This window comes from Anguilla rostrata, chromosome 4, assembly GCF_018555375.3.
Source record: "Anguilla rostrata isolate EN2019 chromosome 4, ASM1855537v3, whole genome shotgun sequence".
In the NCBI taxonomy this organism is placed as follows: Eukaryota; Metazoa; Chordata; class Actinopteri; order Anguilliformes; family Anguillidae; genus Anguilla; species Anguilla rostrata.
Genome location: NC_057936.1, coordinates 2,335,868 through 2,351,154, shown reverse-complemented (window position 1 = coordinate 2,351,154; position 15,287 = coordinate 2,335,868). Strand labels below are relative to the sequence as shown.

The following is a 15,287-nucleotide window of genomic DNA, read 5'->3' as shown; positions in this document are numbered from 1 at the left end:
ACCCCTCACCCATAAACATTTGGTAGACATGCGGATAAATTTATGTATCAATCTGTCTGCACAATAAAAACATTATTATAAGACATTCCATTTAATGCTGCTCGTCTGTAGTTATTTTACACTGGGTACTTGCTTGCACATTGAAGGTAATAACGTGATAATTTTTTTTTTTTGCAGTATTACTGTACACCTGAACCTGTTATTTGGTCATTTGGTGGCTCGCCATGTGCCGAAGTGGGAGGAGAGGGGCTGTTGGGGGTGTGTTGGTGAACATCGGGCAGCGCACTGCAAAGTTGGTGTCAGCCTAGCCTGAGATTCGGACCTGTGCTGCCCACCTGCTCAGGCCGGGTCTGGGGCGTACAGAGGTGGGTAACCCGGGTTCAAAGAGTAGAAGCACTAACCATGTATTTCCTCCACCAGCATGCACTCAACCAGCTGATTCTAATTAGCACAACTCTTCAGCCAGGCAGGAGAACTAATTAGTGTAATCAGCTGGTTTAGTGCATGGTGGTGGAGCACATTCATGGTCAGTACTTCTACTCTTTGAGGCCGGGTTGCCCACCTCTGATGGCGTAAGTCGCAGCCCAGCGTACGGCAAGCTGCTAATCTCGGGGGCTTTCCCAAGCAATGCGCTCATGATCGTAACCTATTCAAAGGCCAGTCAACCGTGTCCGTGGATCACATGTAGCCCTCCAAAGGCAGACACTTTTTTCCCCCTCCAAAGGAGATTGGTCAGCTCAGGTTAGTTTTAGCCATGACATTGTCGTCAATTAAAGATGAACGCGTACGTTATAATTCTATTTCGCTTGAGTAACAGTCATTTCATTGCTGTGAACGGCATCAGCTGTGAGCGGCATCATCTTCCCCGGTTTTATTTTGTTTAATAAAACTTCAATATACTGCTGTCATTATTTCTTTGTTGTAGCATACCACGTTTAAGCTATTTAGCTACAGGTTTAATGGGAAATTGGTATAACAATTATATATTTAGGCAATGTTTTATTGAAATGTTGGCAATTAAGAATTTAAACAAATTCTAATTTCTCTTATGAGATTTGTTGGAGACAGCCATTATCCAAGTAAATTTACACAGAAGTGCACTGATGGTCATCAGCATACATCATAAAAGCGGCAGTTATGGGGGCTAGAAAAAAAAATGGTTGTAGAACGATAAGAATTCTTATCAGTACTTCTGAGCTTTTGGTTAGAGCAAACACAACATGAACTCGTTACACAAAAAAGCTTACCCAACCATCACCCGACAGGGTAATACTCTCCCGTCTTTACTGTAGACACAACTTTCAATGAGCACTTGAACCACAGGGAAATATTCTGTAGGATATACAATACCTCAGATTTATAAATAAGCTTTGTAAGGACCATTAACTTGGATTGTAACTTGATACAGAATGTGGTTCTGTTGGAGCGGGATTCAGTGCTGAATCTTGTGTTGCTGGAGCGGGATTTGGTGTGAAACGTGGCTTTGGAGTTCAATTTGGTGTGGAATGTTCTGTTATTTGTGTGTGATTTGGTGTGAAACCTGGTATCGTTGGAGTTTGATTTGGTGTGGAATGTGGTATTGTTGGAGTGTGGTTTGGTGTGCACTATGATACTGTTGGAGTATGACTTGGTGTGGAACTTGAATGGTCAGCAGCTAAATTATTAAGCATGAAGAACCCTCAGACTCATTAAAGAGTCTAATCACTACTGTAGGGACAGTTCTCACTTGCCTAATGAACGATAAAGTTACAATCTTGCAAATATGCGGCTGAGCAACTGATTATCTCTCACAGAATCCCTCCTCAGTTAAACCCAAGCGGACGAACCGACAGATCTTCCTCCTGAAGCGAAGCAGAAAGTAACGCTGAAGTAATGCTACACAGTGCATCTTAACTCAGAAAAACTGTCCCGATGAAACAAAGCAAAGATCTTCCCTTGTTTACCCTAATCGTTTTTCTAGCTTCCTGATTGCTGGTGTGCAGTAAAAACGCTGGCATTCGCGTGTTTAGGGTTATGAACACTTTGCCCTTTGATCTACAGCATGGCTGTAAATCTGGGTTATTTAAGCCCTTCTCCTTCCTCACTTCGGTGGAAACTCCAGTGTGTGATATTTCCAGGTGTGCGCCCACATCATGGCTCTGAAGCGTCTTGCCCTCTCTGCAGGATTACTGCTTTTCCTTGCGGTCAACCGGTCGTTCTCAGTCATCCCAGGTAAGTGATAAATTTTGCATGCATTCTCTTCTAAAGTATGCTTTGTATTTTGGGGGAAATTTCAATGCTATTTTGTTTTTCAGATGAATATATAAATAAATAACCATATTATTTTATTACTGAGTTAAGCGAAGTCATGACTGCACTGTTTTTTCATAGGCTCTGCCCATATCGTTCTACTGGTCAGAATGGTTTTGACCCAGTTCTCAGCCCGCTTGTTTCCCCATTCCTACAGCGTATATATGGGTAGAGCAGCAACAATCATGATAGATGTCGTACATTTATGTTGCAGCATTTGGCACGTGGTCTTATATGAGGCAACATGTACTGATTGCATTTTTACACACAATCCAATTACATGAGTGGATATTTTACTGAAGCCCTTCTGGCCAAGTGCCTTGCTCAAGGGTGCAACAGCAGCATCCCAGCTGGGAGTTAAACCCGCAACCAATTGCCCCTCTGGGGACAAATAAAGTTCTACTTGACTTGACTTGACTGAGTCGCAAGCCTGGCTTCATAAATATACACTGTGAGCAAAAGCCGGAATCTAGATGTATTGAGTGGTGGAAATCAAGGTTGAGAGAAATTTTAACAAAAACAAACAAGGTTAATGGCAATATAGCTCAGGTTTTACCCAGCTATAGCCAGGCTATATCCTATGTGGGCCAGAAAACTTTCACTTTTTAAGCCGATGTCGACAGGTTTTCAATGTTTTCACCTGAACTTCTAGACTGTCTTTTTGCTAAGTCTGTGTTTCACCGACTTTTCACCACAGAAATATTCACTGGGTACTGCACTGCTGTCCCATTTTCTTCTTAGTTTTCCTGATTAAAGGTTTTTTCCAGCCTTGTGACAGAACAAAATGCTTCAGAGTGCATCATTTTGTTGTCACATTTGGGGAGGGTCAGTGGCCTCTAATACCTCGTGTGTCCCGTTGCGGTTCCCCAGTGGAGGAGGAAAGCCCCCATTTCTGGAATACCAAAGGGAAGGAAGCCCTGAGCCGAGCCCTGAACCTGCAACCCAACCTGCACCGAGCCAAGAACCTCGTCCTCTTCCTGGGAGACGGTACGTCAGTGACAGTCAGCACCCTGTGCAAAACTAGCATCACAAGCTAACGGGAGATACTACTCCCTGCGATATAGAATCCTATCTTAAAGCACATTTCCAACAGCACCATCCCGTAAACAGTTCTGTACAGAGAATCTGTAGATTGATATATCTGTAGATCTGTAGATCATAAGGACTATGAGGTAGGAGAAATCTTCATCCACGGCACCTGCTCAGAATAAATTGAAACTCAATCTAAAAACGGCACTTTGAAACCGAAAATCAGTCGGTACTACCATACTGTAGCAAACAAAATTCTGAACCAGGCTTAGTGAGGTACATTCAATTTTAATTCACCTACTTCAAAAGGAATTTTCAGTTAATTAAAATTGAACTGACCCCAAATCTGCTCCTTATATATGAAATCAAATATGCCTGATAAAATTCAAGTATTATTTGTGGAAAATAAATCTAAGGGAAAAAAAATAAAATTATGTATTCAATGATTGCTACTTTTACATAGACTGTATATCAGGAATCGAACTGGATCAAATGGAAATTACCCACAATTGCATCTGATAAGAATATTATTGCAATGTGAATTTGAGAGACGTAACTCAAAATAGGTGATAGAAACAGACAGTGAGATAATGATTAGATCATCTTTAAAATGCTGCTCACAGATGAAACCTTTTCCCATTCTGATTCAATAATCATGAAAACTTAAAAATGAAGTTTAAAAGATGAGGTTCTACTTCTGAATACTTACATTTTATGGTAAACTGAAATGAACTGCTAAAGGTCTATGTGACCAAAAGTTTTAACTTTAATAAACATTTGTGCTAGGTTCATCAGTCTATATCTAATTCAAACAAGGAATTAACACACATATTGTGTAATAACAGGAATGATGTTGGCTCAAAGATAAACATGATGATAAAGACCAAATAACTTTCATTGATCAGTCCATGTGTAATGGGGTTGATAAAATTTTGATTTGATTTTGAACATCTCATAAACCTCATAAAAGTTACATAACCAGCAGATCGAATGGGCCAGATGAACAGATATGGGCCCAGCTGCTGGTTATTTATTTATATTATACTCAAGAATGTCATCACAAATTTTTCATTAACACAAAATGTACACTCATATAATTCAGCTCATAGATCAAAATGTCAGGGAACACCTGCTTGATGGGCATAAAGACGTGGTCATAAACTGGATTGGCTATGTCCAGGTGCCAGGACAAATGGCTTTGTGGTTCATCATTCCAATTGTGCCATAAATGTTGATATAGCATTATGATTGGCATCATTTCCTGTATGTTGCTGAAGTCCATAAACATCTTGTGCTGATCCCACATATTAGAACCGAATGGGAAACCATCCAATCAGATTAATCAGAATGGATGGCACTGCCCGTAAGGCTTTCAGATTGGACAAGACCCAACAAACCAGCGGCACATTACATAAGATCCACTCAGCAGATGCTGTTATCCAGAGCGATTTATAATGTAGAGAGAAACACGAGTACCTTCGCCTGATTAATAGGAGCAACAGTGGCTAAGAACATTCCCAAAACTAGCGAGTCACGATGGAGCACCAACAAAGGCACCAGTGCAACTGACCTATGCCAACCAAGAGCCCAAGTGCAAATTTCTAAATACACACAGACTACATCCCTAACGAGCCTTAATAAGAGAAACATAAAACCAGAAACATAAAGCCCAAAACTGTACAAATGCCATAACCTGATTTAACAAAAAAGGCCAGGAGTGTTACAGGGTGGGGTGGGAGGGGAACCAAAATTCTGTCTGTCCTGGTTCCATCACTGTGGGACAAGTAGAGACACTATGTTTGAAATATTTCATCTTAGTATGTATAAACTTAGTATCTAAGTTTATCTGATGTTCATATCAGGCAAACTAGTAGTAGATAAGAAGAAGGGCTGCTGATATATGGCCAGGTTGCTGGCAGATCTCCGTTGTATAAGGCGTCCTCATTTCGGGTGGCGTAGAGTGCCAGGGGGCATCCTGGGAGCAGTCCAGAGGTTGTATAACAGCGTGGCAGTGTGGCTGCTTTCCAGGAATGGGCGTCTCCACGGTGACAGCAGCCCGGATCCTGAAAGGCCAGATGGCGGGAAATCCAGGCGAGGAGACCGTCTTGACTATGGAGGCATTCCCCTACCTCGCCCTGTCTAAGGTCCCACTCAACCCCATCTTAAACCTTCCCCTACCTCGCCCTGTCTAAGGTCCCACTCAACCCCATCTTAAACCTTTCCCTACCTCGCCCTGTCTAAGGTCCCACTCAACCCCATCTTAAACCTTCCCCTACCTCGCCCTGTCTAAGGTCCCACTCAACCCCATCTTAAACCTTCCCCTACCTCGCCCTGTCTAAGGTCCCACTCAACCCCATCTTAAACCTTTCCCTACCTCGCCCTCTCTAAGGTCCCACTCAACCCATCCTAAACCTTCCCCTACCTCGCCCTCTCTAAGGTCCCACTCAACCCCATCCTAAACCTTCCCCTACCTCGCCCTGTCTAAGGTCCCACTCAACCCCATCTTAAACCTTCCCCTACCTCGCCCTGTCTAAGGTCCCACTCAACCCCATCTTAAACCTTCCCTACCTCGCCCTGTCTAAGGTCCCACTCAACCCCATCTTAAACCTTTCCCTACCTCGCCCTGTCTAAGGTCCCACTCAACCCCATCCTAAACCTTCCCCTACCTCGCCCTCTCTAAGGTCCCACTCAACCCCATCCTAAACCTTCCCCTACCTCGCCCTCTCTAAGGTCCCACTCAACCCCATCCTAAACCTTCCCCTACCTCCCCCTGTCTAAGGTCCCACTCAACCTCAAATGCAAATCAAGGGAATGAAAATATCTGAAATAATTTAAGCCTTTCAACACAATCTAAATTCTGGCAGAACTTACAATTTCGTACTTACATTTTAAAAAGAAACATCTGTTTTCATCAATATTCTGAACAGAATTCTTCTGGTTGGCAAGAAGCATGTTTCATTTAAAAGCTTTTTTTCATTCAGACTGTACCTGCACTAAAAGGTTAGATTTTAAAAGATTTAAATACATATTTCAGTCCAGATCTGGGTGATATATGCTGTTTTCGTGAAACACCAGACACCAGGCTCACACACAGTCATCAACATAAGACCCAACACCAGCTTGTACACAACAAACACCAGAGTTCACAATACTATGCCTGACTGCCATAATATGACCAAGTTATCGCCATGTTTATTACACATGGGGTGGGTATGTTTATGTTCTCACAGAGAGACGAGACAATGTGTTACATTTTATATGACTGCCATTTAGCTGATGCTCTTATCCAGAGAGGAACACCGATAAAAGGATAAACACAAAAGAGTATTCTGTTTTTTTTAACAGAGTATTGAATTCAGGTTAAAAAGTACCTTTGTCCAAAGGTACAGCATTACATTACAGCCATTTAACAGATGCATCTTATCCAGAGCAACATACACAACCTTTTACATAGCATTTACACTGCATCCATTTATACATCTAGATGTATGCTGAAGTACCGAGCTCAAGGGTACAATGTCCAACCTGGGAATCAAACCTGCAACCTAGACCGGCTCCTTACCCGTTATATTACACTGCTGCCCCAGCCCAGTCCCACTGCAGTGACCCAGCAGGGAACTGAACCTGTAAATCCAGTTCGCACCCCATTTATACTACGCCAGCGGTGCACAACTCCGTTCCTGGAGGGCCGATCTGTGTGCTGGTTTTTGTTCCAACCGATTACCATTACTTACAGCTCTGTAAACTACGCTGCTTCACTCCTGTGCTTGAGCACGGTGAAATCTCTCGGATACACTTGCAGACTGTGACTCTAGCTGTTGCTTATACACATGTCAGATCAAGATATCAAGAGATTGGGCCAATTCAATAAATGTTGGGAAATGTTGGCACAAAATCCTGAAACGGATTGGCCCTTGTTGTGCACCCCAGTGCTACGCTGTAGCTGTTCCCTGTGCGTTTGCCCCCGCAGACCTACAACGTTGACCAGCAGATGCCAGACAGCGCGGGCACGGCCACCGCCTACTCGTGCGGCGTCAAGGCGAACTACGGCACCCTGGGCCTCAGCGCGGCCGCCCGGCGCTACCAGTGCAAAACCGCGCACGGCAACGAGGTCACGTCCGTGCTGCATCGAGCCAAAATGGCGGGTAGGAGCACGCTAGCCCGGGGACGTGCCCAACACGCGTCACACAACCTGAGAATTGCTAACATTCTACCAAACAGCACTGCATAGTAATGGCACCACCTAGCAGTCATTCTGTCTTATAGCAATAGCATCGCCTAGCAGTCATTCTATGTTATAGCAATAGCACCACCTTGCAGTCATTCTCTGTTGTAGCAATAGCACCACCTAGCAGTCATTCTGTGTTATAGCAATAGCACCACCTTGCAGTCATTCTGCATGAGCTTCACTTAGCATCCATTCTGTTATATCTATAGAGTCACAAGCAGTCATTCTACATTACAGCAACAGCAGCCCTTAGCAGCCAATCCACCCTGTGATGCCAGAGTTTTCTCTCTTGCAAAGCTGTGGGTGGTAAGCATGGCTGCTGTGTCCCCCATTTGACTGTTTACATGATTTCTGGCGATGGCACTGTAAAGCACTCAGCTCTTGAGTCCTGTGATGGAAGCCACCAGGTAAAATCAGGACCCTTTGACAACAGAGGACCACTGAACAGGAGAATGACCCTGCGTACATTAGCGCGTGACCGCGCCAGTACTGAAACAGGAGCAATAAACCAGGCCCATTGATTTGGGAGGAGTTTTGGGAGGGGGAGTTGATGTTCATGTACGGCCTGTGTCTGGTGGGTTCCAGGGAAGTCCGTGGGCATCATCTCCACGGCGAGGGTCCAGCACGCCTCGCCCGCGGCCTCCTACGCCCACTCGGCCAACCGGGCGTGGTACAGCGACTCCGACCTGCCCCCCGACGCAGTGCGGGACGGCTGCCGCGACATCGCCTACCAGCTCGTATACAACACCGAGATCGACGTAAGAACCAAAACCAGCCCAAAACCCGGTCATAAACAACACCGAGTTCGACGTAAGAACCAAAACCAGCCCAAAACCCGCTCATACACAACACCGAGATCGACGTAAGAACCAAAACCCGCTCGTGCACAACACCGAGATCGACGTAAGAAACAAAACCAGCCCAAAACCCGGTCATAAACAACACCGAGTTCGACGTAAGAACCAAAACCAGCCCAAAACCCGCTCATACACAACACCGAGATCGACGTAAGAACCAAAACCAGCCCAAAACCCGGTCATAAACAACACCGAGATCGACGTAAGAACCAAAACCATCCCAAAACCCGGTCATAAACAACACCGAGTTCGATGTAAGACCCAAAACCAGCCCAAATCCCGCTCATACACAACACCGAGATCGACGTAAGACCCAAATCCCACTCATACACAACACCGAGATCGACGTAAGAACCAAAACCAGCTCGTCCACAACACCGAGATCGATGTAAGAACAAAATCCCGCTCATATACAACACCGAGATCGATGTAAGAACCAAAACCAGCCCAAATCCCGCTCATACACAACACTGAGATCGACGTAAGAACCAAAACCAGCTCGTCCACAACACCGAGATCGACGTAAGACCCAAAACCAGCTCGTATACAACACCGATATCAACATAAGAACCAAAACCAGCCCAAATCCTGCTCGTACACAACACTGATATCAACGTAAGACCCAAATCCCACTCATACACAACACCAAGATCGACGTAAGAACCAAAACCAGCCCAAATCCCGCTCATACACAACACCGAGATCGACGTAAGAACCAAATCCCGCTCGTATACAACACCGAGATCGATGTAAGAACCAAAACCAGCTGGTACACAACACCGAGATCGATGTAAGAACCAAAACCAGCTCGTACACAACACCGAGATCGACGTAAGAACCAAAACCAGCTGGTACACAACACTGAGATCGACGTAAGACCCAAAACCAGCCCAAATCCTGCTCGTACACAACACTGATATCAACGTAAGAGCCAAATCCCACTCATACACAACAACCTTTCTTGTTGATAAAACAACTGTTAATTTGAGATACACGCTTGTTTGCTCGCATGACATAGCATTGTTGGTCTGCTCCCGCCTCTTTGAGTTACTTTCCTCGGTTGAATGCAGTAATCCTTCCTGTTTTCTGCTGCTGGTGTATCCCTGACAGGTGATACTGGGAGGGGGTCGGACATATATGCTGCCCAATGACACGGCAGACCCTGAGTACCCTTCCTCCAGAGGAGACCGATGGGATAAGACCAACCTCATTACAGAATGGCTGAAAAACAAGAAGGTAAGACTGTCAGCCTAGAAGGTTCTGTTCCTTATCGGTTAGCTCTATTCACCAGTGTAAGCCAACTTGGAGACTTTATGCAACAACTGCAAATATATTTTTACCTCAATGCTGGTTATTAATCCAAATGCAGGATTGCTTTGAAATGATCTTTTTTTTTTTTTTTTGTAATTGTGACAGAAAGCGAAATATGTCTGGAACAAAGCTCAGCTTGATGACGTGGACGAGGACGACACAGACTACTTGATGGGTAAGAACCTGACGCTTCACAGGACTGAAATAAGCCAACAGCCAATAATACCCCTGATGTCAGGAATTCATTTCATATCGACACTGTGGATTTAATGTCCATTATGGCATAGCAGCCCGTCAGAGCGGTTTTACGTCTTCCGCCTGGACAATGAACTGCGGAGGTTCCACAGCGTTACCTAAAATCTGTGTGTGTGTGTTTGTGTGTGTGTGCGTGCGTGCGTGCATGCATGCTTGTGTGTGCGTGTGTTGTGTGTGTGTGCGCGTGCATGTGTGTGTGTGTTTGTGTGTGTGCGTGCATGCGTGTGTGTGCGTGTGTGTGTTTGTGTGTGTGTGCGTGCGTGTGTGTGTTTGTGTGTGTGCGCACAGGGCTGTTTGAGCCAAAGGACCTCAGATACGAACTGGACCGGAACCCGCTGACTGACCCCTCCCTGACGGAGATGGTGGAGAAAGCCATCAAGATCCTGCGCAAGAATTCCAAAGGATACTACCTGTTTGTGGAAGATGAGTGCCGCTCTCCCCCCTTTATAAATGAAAATGTGCACAATAAGGTCCCAGCTCATATGGCACGACATTAACGTGCATTTTTTTTTTTACTTCAGGAAGGTAGTGTTCACAGCAGGCCTGAGCCAGCACTCCTTCAGCCTCTTGAAGAATTTAACTGAAATTCAGTTTATTAATTTAAAAAAAAATTCTCCTATAACACTTTAGGCCTTTTAAAAAATATTAATTCACTAAATTTTATTTGACTGGCTAAAGTGACTTAACTGAAAATGGATTTGATCCCCTGGTCGACTGTCATTTGTCAGTTTTCTTTCTTTCTTTCTTTTCATCACACAGCCCTTTTAATATTAAAAATAGGCCCTAGAAGCGTGCACCCATTGGACGGCTGTTGGTACCAGCTGTTGGTCCAAACAGCACTTTTAAAATTAACAGTAGGCCTGTACATAGGTCACCGGCGGCAAAAGCCAGTCAACGACTATTTGGCATTCTCTTACCGCCTGATCTTCATCGCGGCTACCCCGCGCCTCAACTAGTAGACGGTGGTAGCGCGGATTTGCGAAACGCTGCCAACCCAACATATGCGCCGAGATCGCGAGATGTTCGCTGAATGCGGGCGAATAATGTTCTGACGTATAACCCCTGTTTCTTCACTCTGCACGGGGGAGAATAGACCACGGGCACCACGATGGCATAGCCGGTCACGCGCTGACGGAAGCCGTGGAGTTCGACAAGGCCCTACAACGAGCCACGGAGCTGACGAGCGAACTGGATACTCTTATGGTGGTGACGGCCGACCATTCCCACGTCTTCACCTTCGGAGGCTACTCCGCCAGAGGGAACCCCGTTTTAGGTAGGCTGTAGTATAGAGAGTATGGCATGCCGTTGTTGTCAAATAACTTCCTAAACATTTTAGAATGCGACATATTTAGGCCTACTTGTGTGTCAGTATTTTAGCCTACACTGAAAAAGAAGTGTTTCATTGGATAAGCCTAAAAAAATGTCTTAAATTTGCTACACCTATATATTTTTTTAGGTTTTCTCGACTATAAATTTCCAAATTTTAATAAACTTAGAAATTTTCAATTTAGAAATAAATTGAATATAGGTGTAACAAATTTGAGTGGAATTTTATGTTTATGCAATGAAGCATTTTTTTCAGTGTACCAAATCCGGTTAAATATTATACATAGATAGACTTTGTCTTTAACTTAAAGTGCTGGTAAAATTGTAAGACCCTTGAGAACTTTGAGAATTTTCAACGAATGCAGGCCTATTGATTGAATTTTCTATCAATAGGCCTGCATACAATAAATATGAAAGAACAAATTTTGTACTGAATATTTGTGAAAATATGTGCTTCTTATTCGAATTGTCTGTAGTATGCAGAACATTTTTACTACTTATAGTATTTCAAATAAGCTATTTGACTCAGGTCAAATACCGTTGTATCCGAACAAGCCACACGTAGCGGTGTCATTCCTGTTGACTGTGCAAAGATAGATAGAGCGGGGACTGACTGCCCCGCTACTGCTCTTCTGTGTGTTAAGGACTGTCACGAGAGATAGCCGAGGATAACAAAACCTTCACTACTGCTCTGTACGGAAACGGACCAGGATACCAGATACTTAACGGGACTCGTCCTGACCCAAACAATATCACGACAGGTAAAGGCCCTGAATTTAAATGTTGTTGTTGTTGTTGTTGTTGTTGTTTTTTCACAGCAGGTGAGCTTTTTGAACGTTAACAATGTTGTCAGTATGTCCACGCCGTTTTAGACTATTAATGGATCATAGTGAACTTACAAGTTCTGAGTTGGCAGCGATTTGCTGTTGTGATATAATAATGCATTATAATGTCAAGTGGTACAGTAGCATCCTCTTGTGGCAAGAAAGATTAAGGCATTCCAGTGTGTGTTTTGTATATGTTTAAAGAACCTCGTTTGTTTTACTACTTGTACTACTACATGTTTATTTACCATCGCAAATAAGTCAAGTAAAATTTACTGCATTACTGTTTGCTAACATTTACATTATATGAATCAGTATAATTTAGCATCAGGTTGATTGTATATGATGGAGAGCTGCAACACTTTATCCAATAAACATTTTACGTAGAAAATGTATTCCTTACACATAATATATTTCCAGATAATACATTAAACACAGGAATAAAAACAAGACAAATCAAAAGAAGAGAAGACTAAAACATGTTTAAAATTGAATAATCCAACAATGAACGTGCTAAACTAATGTAATGAAATGGAAATTGTCTGCCAAATAAGATTGTTTTTAATTAATTACAATTATACACGCATTAATACAATCTCAAATGAGTATCTGATGGAAAAAAAGACAATGAAATGAATGTATCCAAACGTACTGCTTGTTTTATATCACATGCAGAATGTGAGTCTCTGCCCAGCCAGTTTAAAGGCATGGCCTCATTTTTCATAAAACAGATTAAAGAGATAAAAAGAGATTATGAAAATCATCCATCACACGCATATCACAAATAGACTTAAAGCGATTTTGAGATATCAGTCTAACCATTCTGGAGAGTGTCGAATGGAAATAAAATAAAGGAATAAGTGAATTTAGTAAAAACAAAATTGTCAGTACATACGTATATGTTCGAGGGCAGTCTTAAGACTTATGATGTGAGGAAGAAATGAAAAACTTGGAAACACTGAAGCTGAAGAACATCTGTAAGGTTATGCTTAGTTGTTATTAATATTGAACTTTACAGACATTTTTAAAATGTAAAGTGTTGTCCTGGTGCAGCACAAACCACCTTGGAGAAATGACAGTCCAATTTGACAAAACCAAACATAAACCACAGTACTGTCTGGCCAATTAGAACACAGTTGCTGGGCTGCTTCAAAGAGAGGGTGAATCCACTATGAACAGTAGAGAGGTTTTTAAAAAAATTGTTTTATATACGCGGACAAGAAGTTCGCACCACTGCAGCAATGTGCCTCTTATTTTGAGCGGGGGATTTCCAAACTGGATTGGGGCCCACTTCTGTCTTGTGGGATGGGTTGAGACGGATTACGAAACACGTGTGATAAAATAAAAAATAAAAATTATGTAAAACCCTTTCCATCAACATTTAGAGCTGTCAAATGAAACACTGCACTTGTTGCTCACACTCCGCACAAGACCAGATGCAGTGTACATGATGTTTTGGTGTTTAAAACATTTAAATTCCGTATTGGAACGTGTTGGGCTACATAAATAAAGACTGGGTCACAGGAAATACATAATTTCTTCATTCATTTAAAGAAATTGTGGGCTGAGTTTACATTTTCCCATTTAACCAAATGTAAAGTTCCTCTTATTTCCAGAGGAACATACACACCTTGCATTGTTTTTAAAGAACATACATTATGATGCATTTGAATAGCTCGATACATACTGATACAATTAATAATGACAATAATAATAATAATAATAATAATAAACTTTATTTATACGGCACCTTTTATGCCTCACATGCAGCCCAAATTGCTTTACACAAAGACGCTTTACTTTGCTTAAGGGTTCCAACAACAGTACCTCGCTTGGGAATTGAACCTGCAAACCTCTAAGTTACAAACCCAGTCCCCTGACCGCTGCAGCCACGCTTTTTATTCTCCCTCTCGCAGAGTTCCGTGTGTTCATGCAGCAGGCGGCCGTGCCCCTGGATTCCGAGACGCACGGCTCGGAGGACGTGGCGATCTACGCCAGGGGCCCCATGGCGCACCTGTTCCACGGCGTTCAGGAGCAGAGCTACGTCGCCCACGTCCTGGCCTACGCCGCCTGCCTGGAGCCGTACGCGGACTGCGTGCTGCCAGACGGGGCGGCGGCGCTGCAGTCCGGCCTGCTCCTGCTGCTGCTCCCGGTGTCCCTGGCCTCGCTGCTCTCCGTCTGACCCCGCCCCCTCTCCTCTGCGTCCCGCTGCCGTTAAACCGGGCGAGAGGCTCGCCTTTTACACCACGGACTGCACTGCTGGTCCCGTCGTCTCCTGTTAACGTGCAGCACACACACACAGTTAGGTTATTCTATGGTAACCAGCCCTGTTCCTGGAGATCTACCGCCTTGTAGGTTCTCACTCCAACCCTACCAAAGCACAATCTTTCAACAGCTGCAAATTAGTAGAGTCAGGTATGCTGGATTAGGGCTGTAATGAAAACCTACAGGATGGTAGGCATCCAGGAACAGGGTTGGCAACCACTGTTTTAAGTTATTACATCTCATAGTTATTATTACTCTGTCAGATGACAGCAGCGACGGTTGGTGAGCTGAAAATTGGTGGGGCAGAAAACTTTCTGCTGAGTTGAACTAAGCTTCAGGGTAGAGATATTGAGAATAATTTATTTGTAACAACAAATTATTCTTTATTAAAACCTAATGAAATTCTTCTGTGAAGAAAGCACATGCGGGTGTGTTTTTAAACTTATTTGCACAACTGAACCCTGACAAAGTCAAACATTAATCCCCTTTTTGCTGAATATTTTGAAACTTGGCTTTTGAAGTTCATGTCATTTGACCTGAATCATCAATAAAGAACATGTGTATAATGTATGGTATTAATACATTCAATTGTAAACAAAGACACCCAGTGTCATTGATTCACAGTACAATTCAACTATTTGAGTGCTGATAGCTCCCCCTTGTGGAGAATCTACTGCCTGCTAAACGTGAGTGAGTGAGTGACTGAGTCATGAGTGAGTGAGCGAGTGAGTGAGTTACAAGCCAGGTCCATGAGGTGCTTTGCATCTAAATAAATAAATAAATAAATAAATCCACAAGACTAGTCCATGATTATTTTTTCAACAACGATCACAATAGAAAGCATGCTCGGACTATTCGTCCGATTGAGGTTAATTGTCAAAACGAATCATTTATGACCGTATA

At 43.4% G+C, this 15,287-nt stretch overlaps 1 protein-coding gene and 1 long non-coding RNA gene across 2 annotated transcripts in view; both read left to right on the top strand.

Annotated features, from left to right (window-relative positions):
- Positions 1-15,181, top strand: part of LOC135252209 (uncharacterized) — a 157,371-nt gene extending 142,190 nt beyond the window's left edge. Inside the window, exon 2 of the long non-coding RNA XR_010329359.1 lies at positions 14,459-15,181. This is a non-coding gene — a long non-coding RNA (uncharacterized LOC135252209). The remainder of the gene's footprint in view (positions 1-14,458) is intronic.
- Positions 2,095-14,952, top strand: LOC135252208 (intestinal-type alkaline phosphatase-like). Its single transcript, XM_064330022.1, has 11 exons — positions 2,095-2,211; positions 3,160-3,276; positions 5,347-5,462; positions 7,289-7,463; positions 8,132-8,304; positions 9,514-9,639; positions 9,820-9,889; positions 10,258-10,392; positions 11,051-11,242; positions 11,940-12,056; positions 14,036-14,952. The coding sequence occupies exons 1-11, from the start codon at positions 2,133-2,135 to the stop codon at positions 14,299-14,301; spliced, it is 1,566 nt and encodes a 521-aa protein (XP_064186092.1). The 5' UTR covers positions 2,095-2,132; the 3' UTR covers positions 14,302-14,952.
- Positions 15,182-15,287: the final 106 nt, after the last annotated feature.

Coding starts and splice junctions, on each gene's coding strand:
- LOC135252208 (XM_064330022.1), top strand. CDS start 2,133: ATGGCTCTGAAGCGTCTTGCCCTCTCTGCAGGATTACTGCTTTTCCTT. Junction 3,277..5,346: donor CGTCCTCTTCCTGGGAGACG/GTACGTCAGTGA, acceptor GCTGCTTTCCAG/GAATGGGCGTCTCCACGGTG. Junction 11,243..11,939: donor CAGAGGGAACCCCGTTTTAG/GTAGGCTGTAGT, acceptor CTGTGTGTTAAG/GACTGTCACGAGAGATAGCC.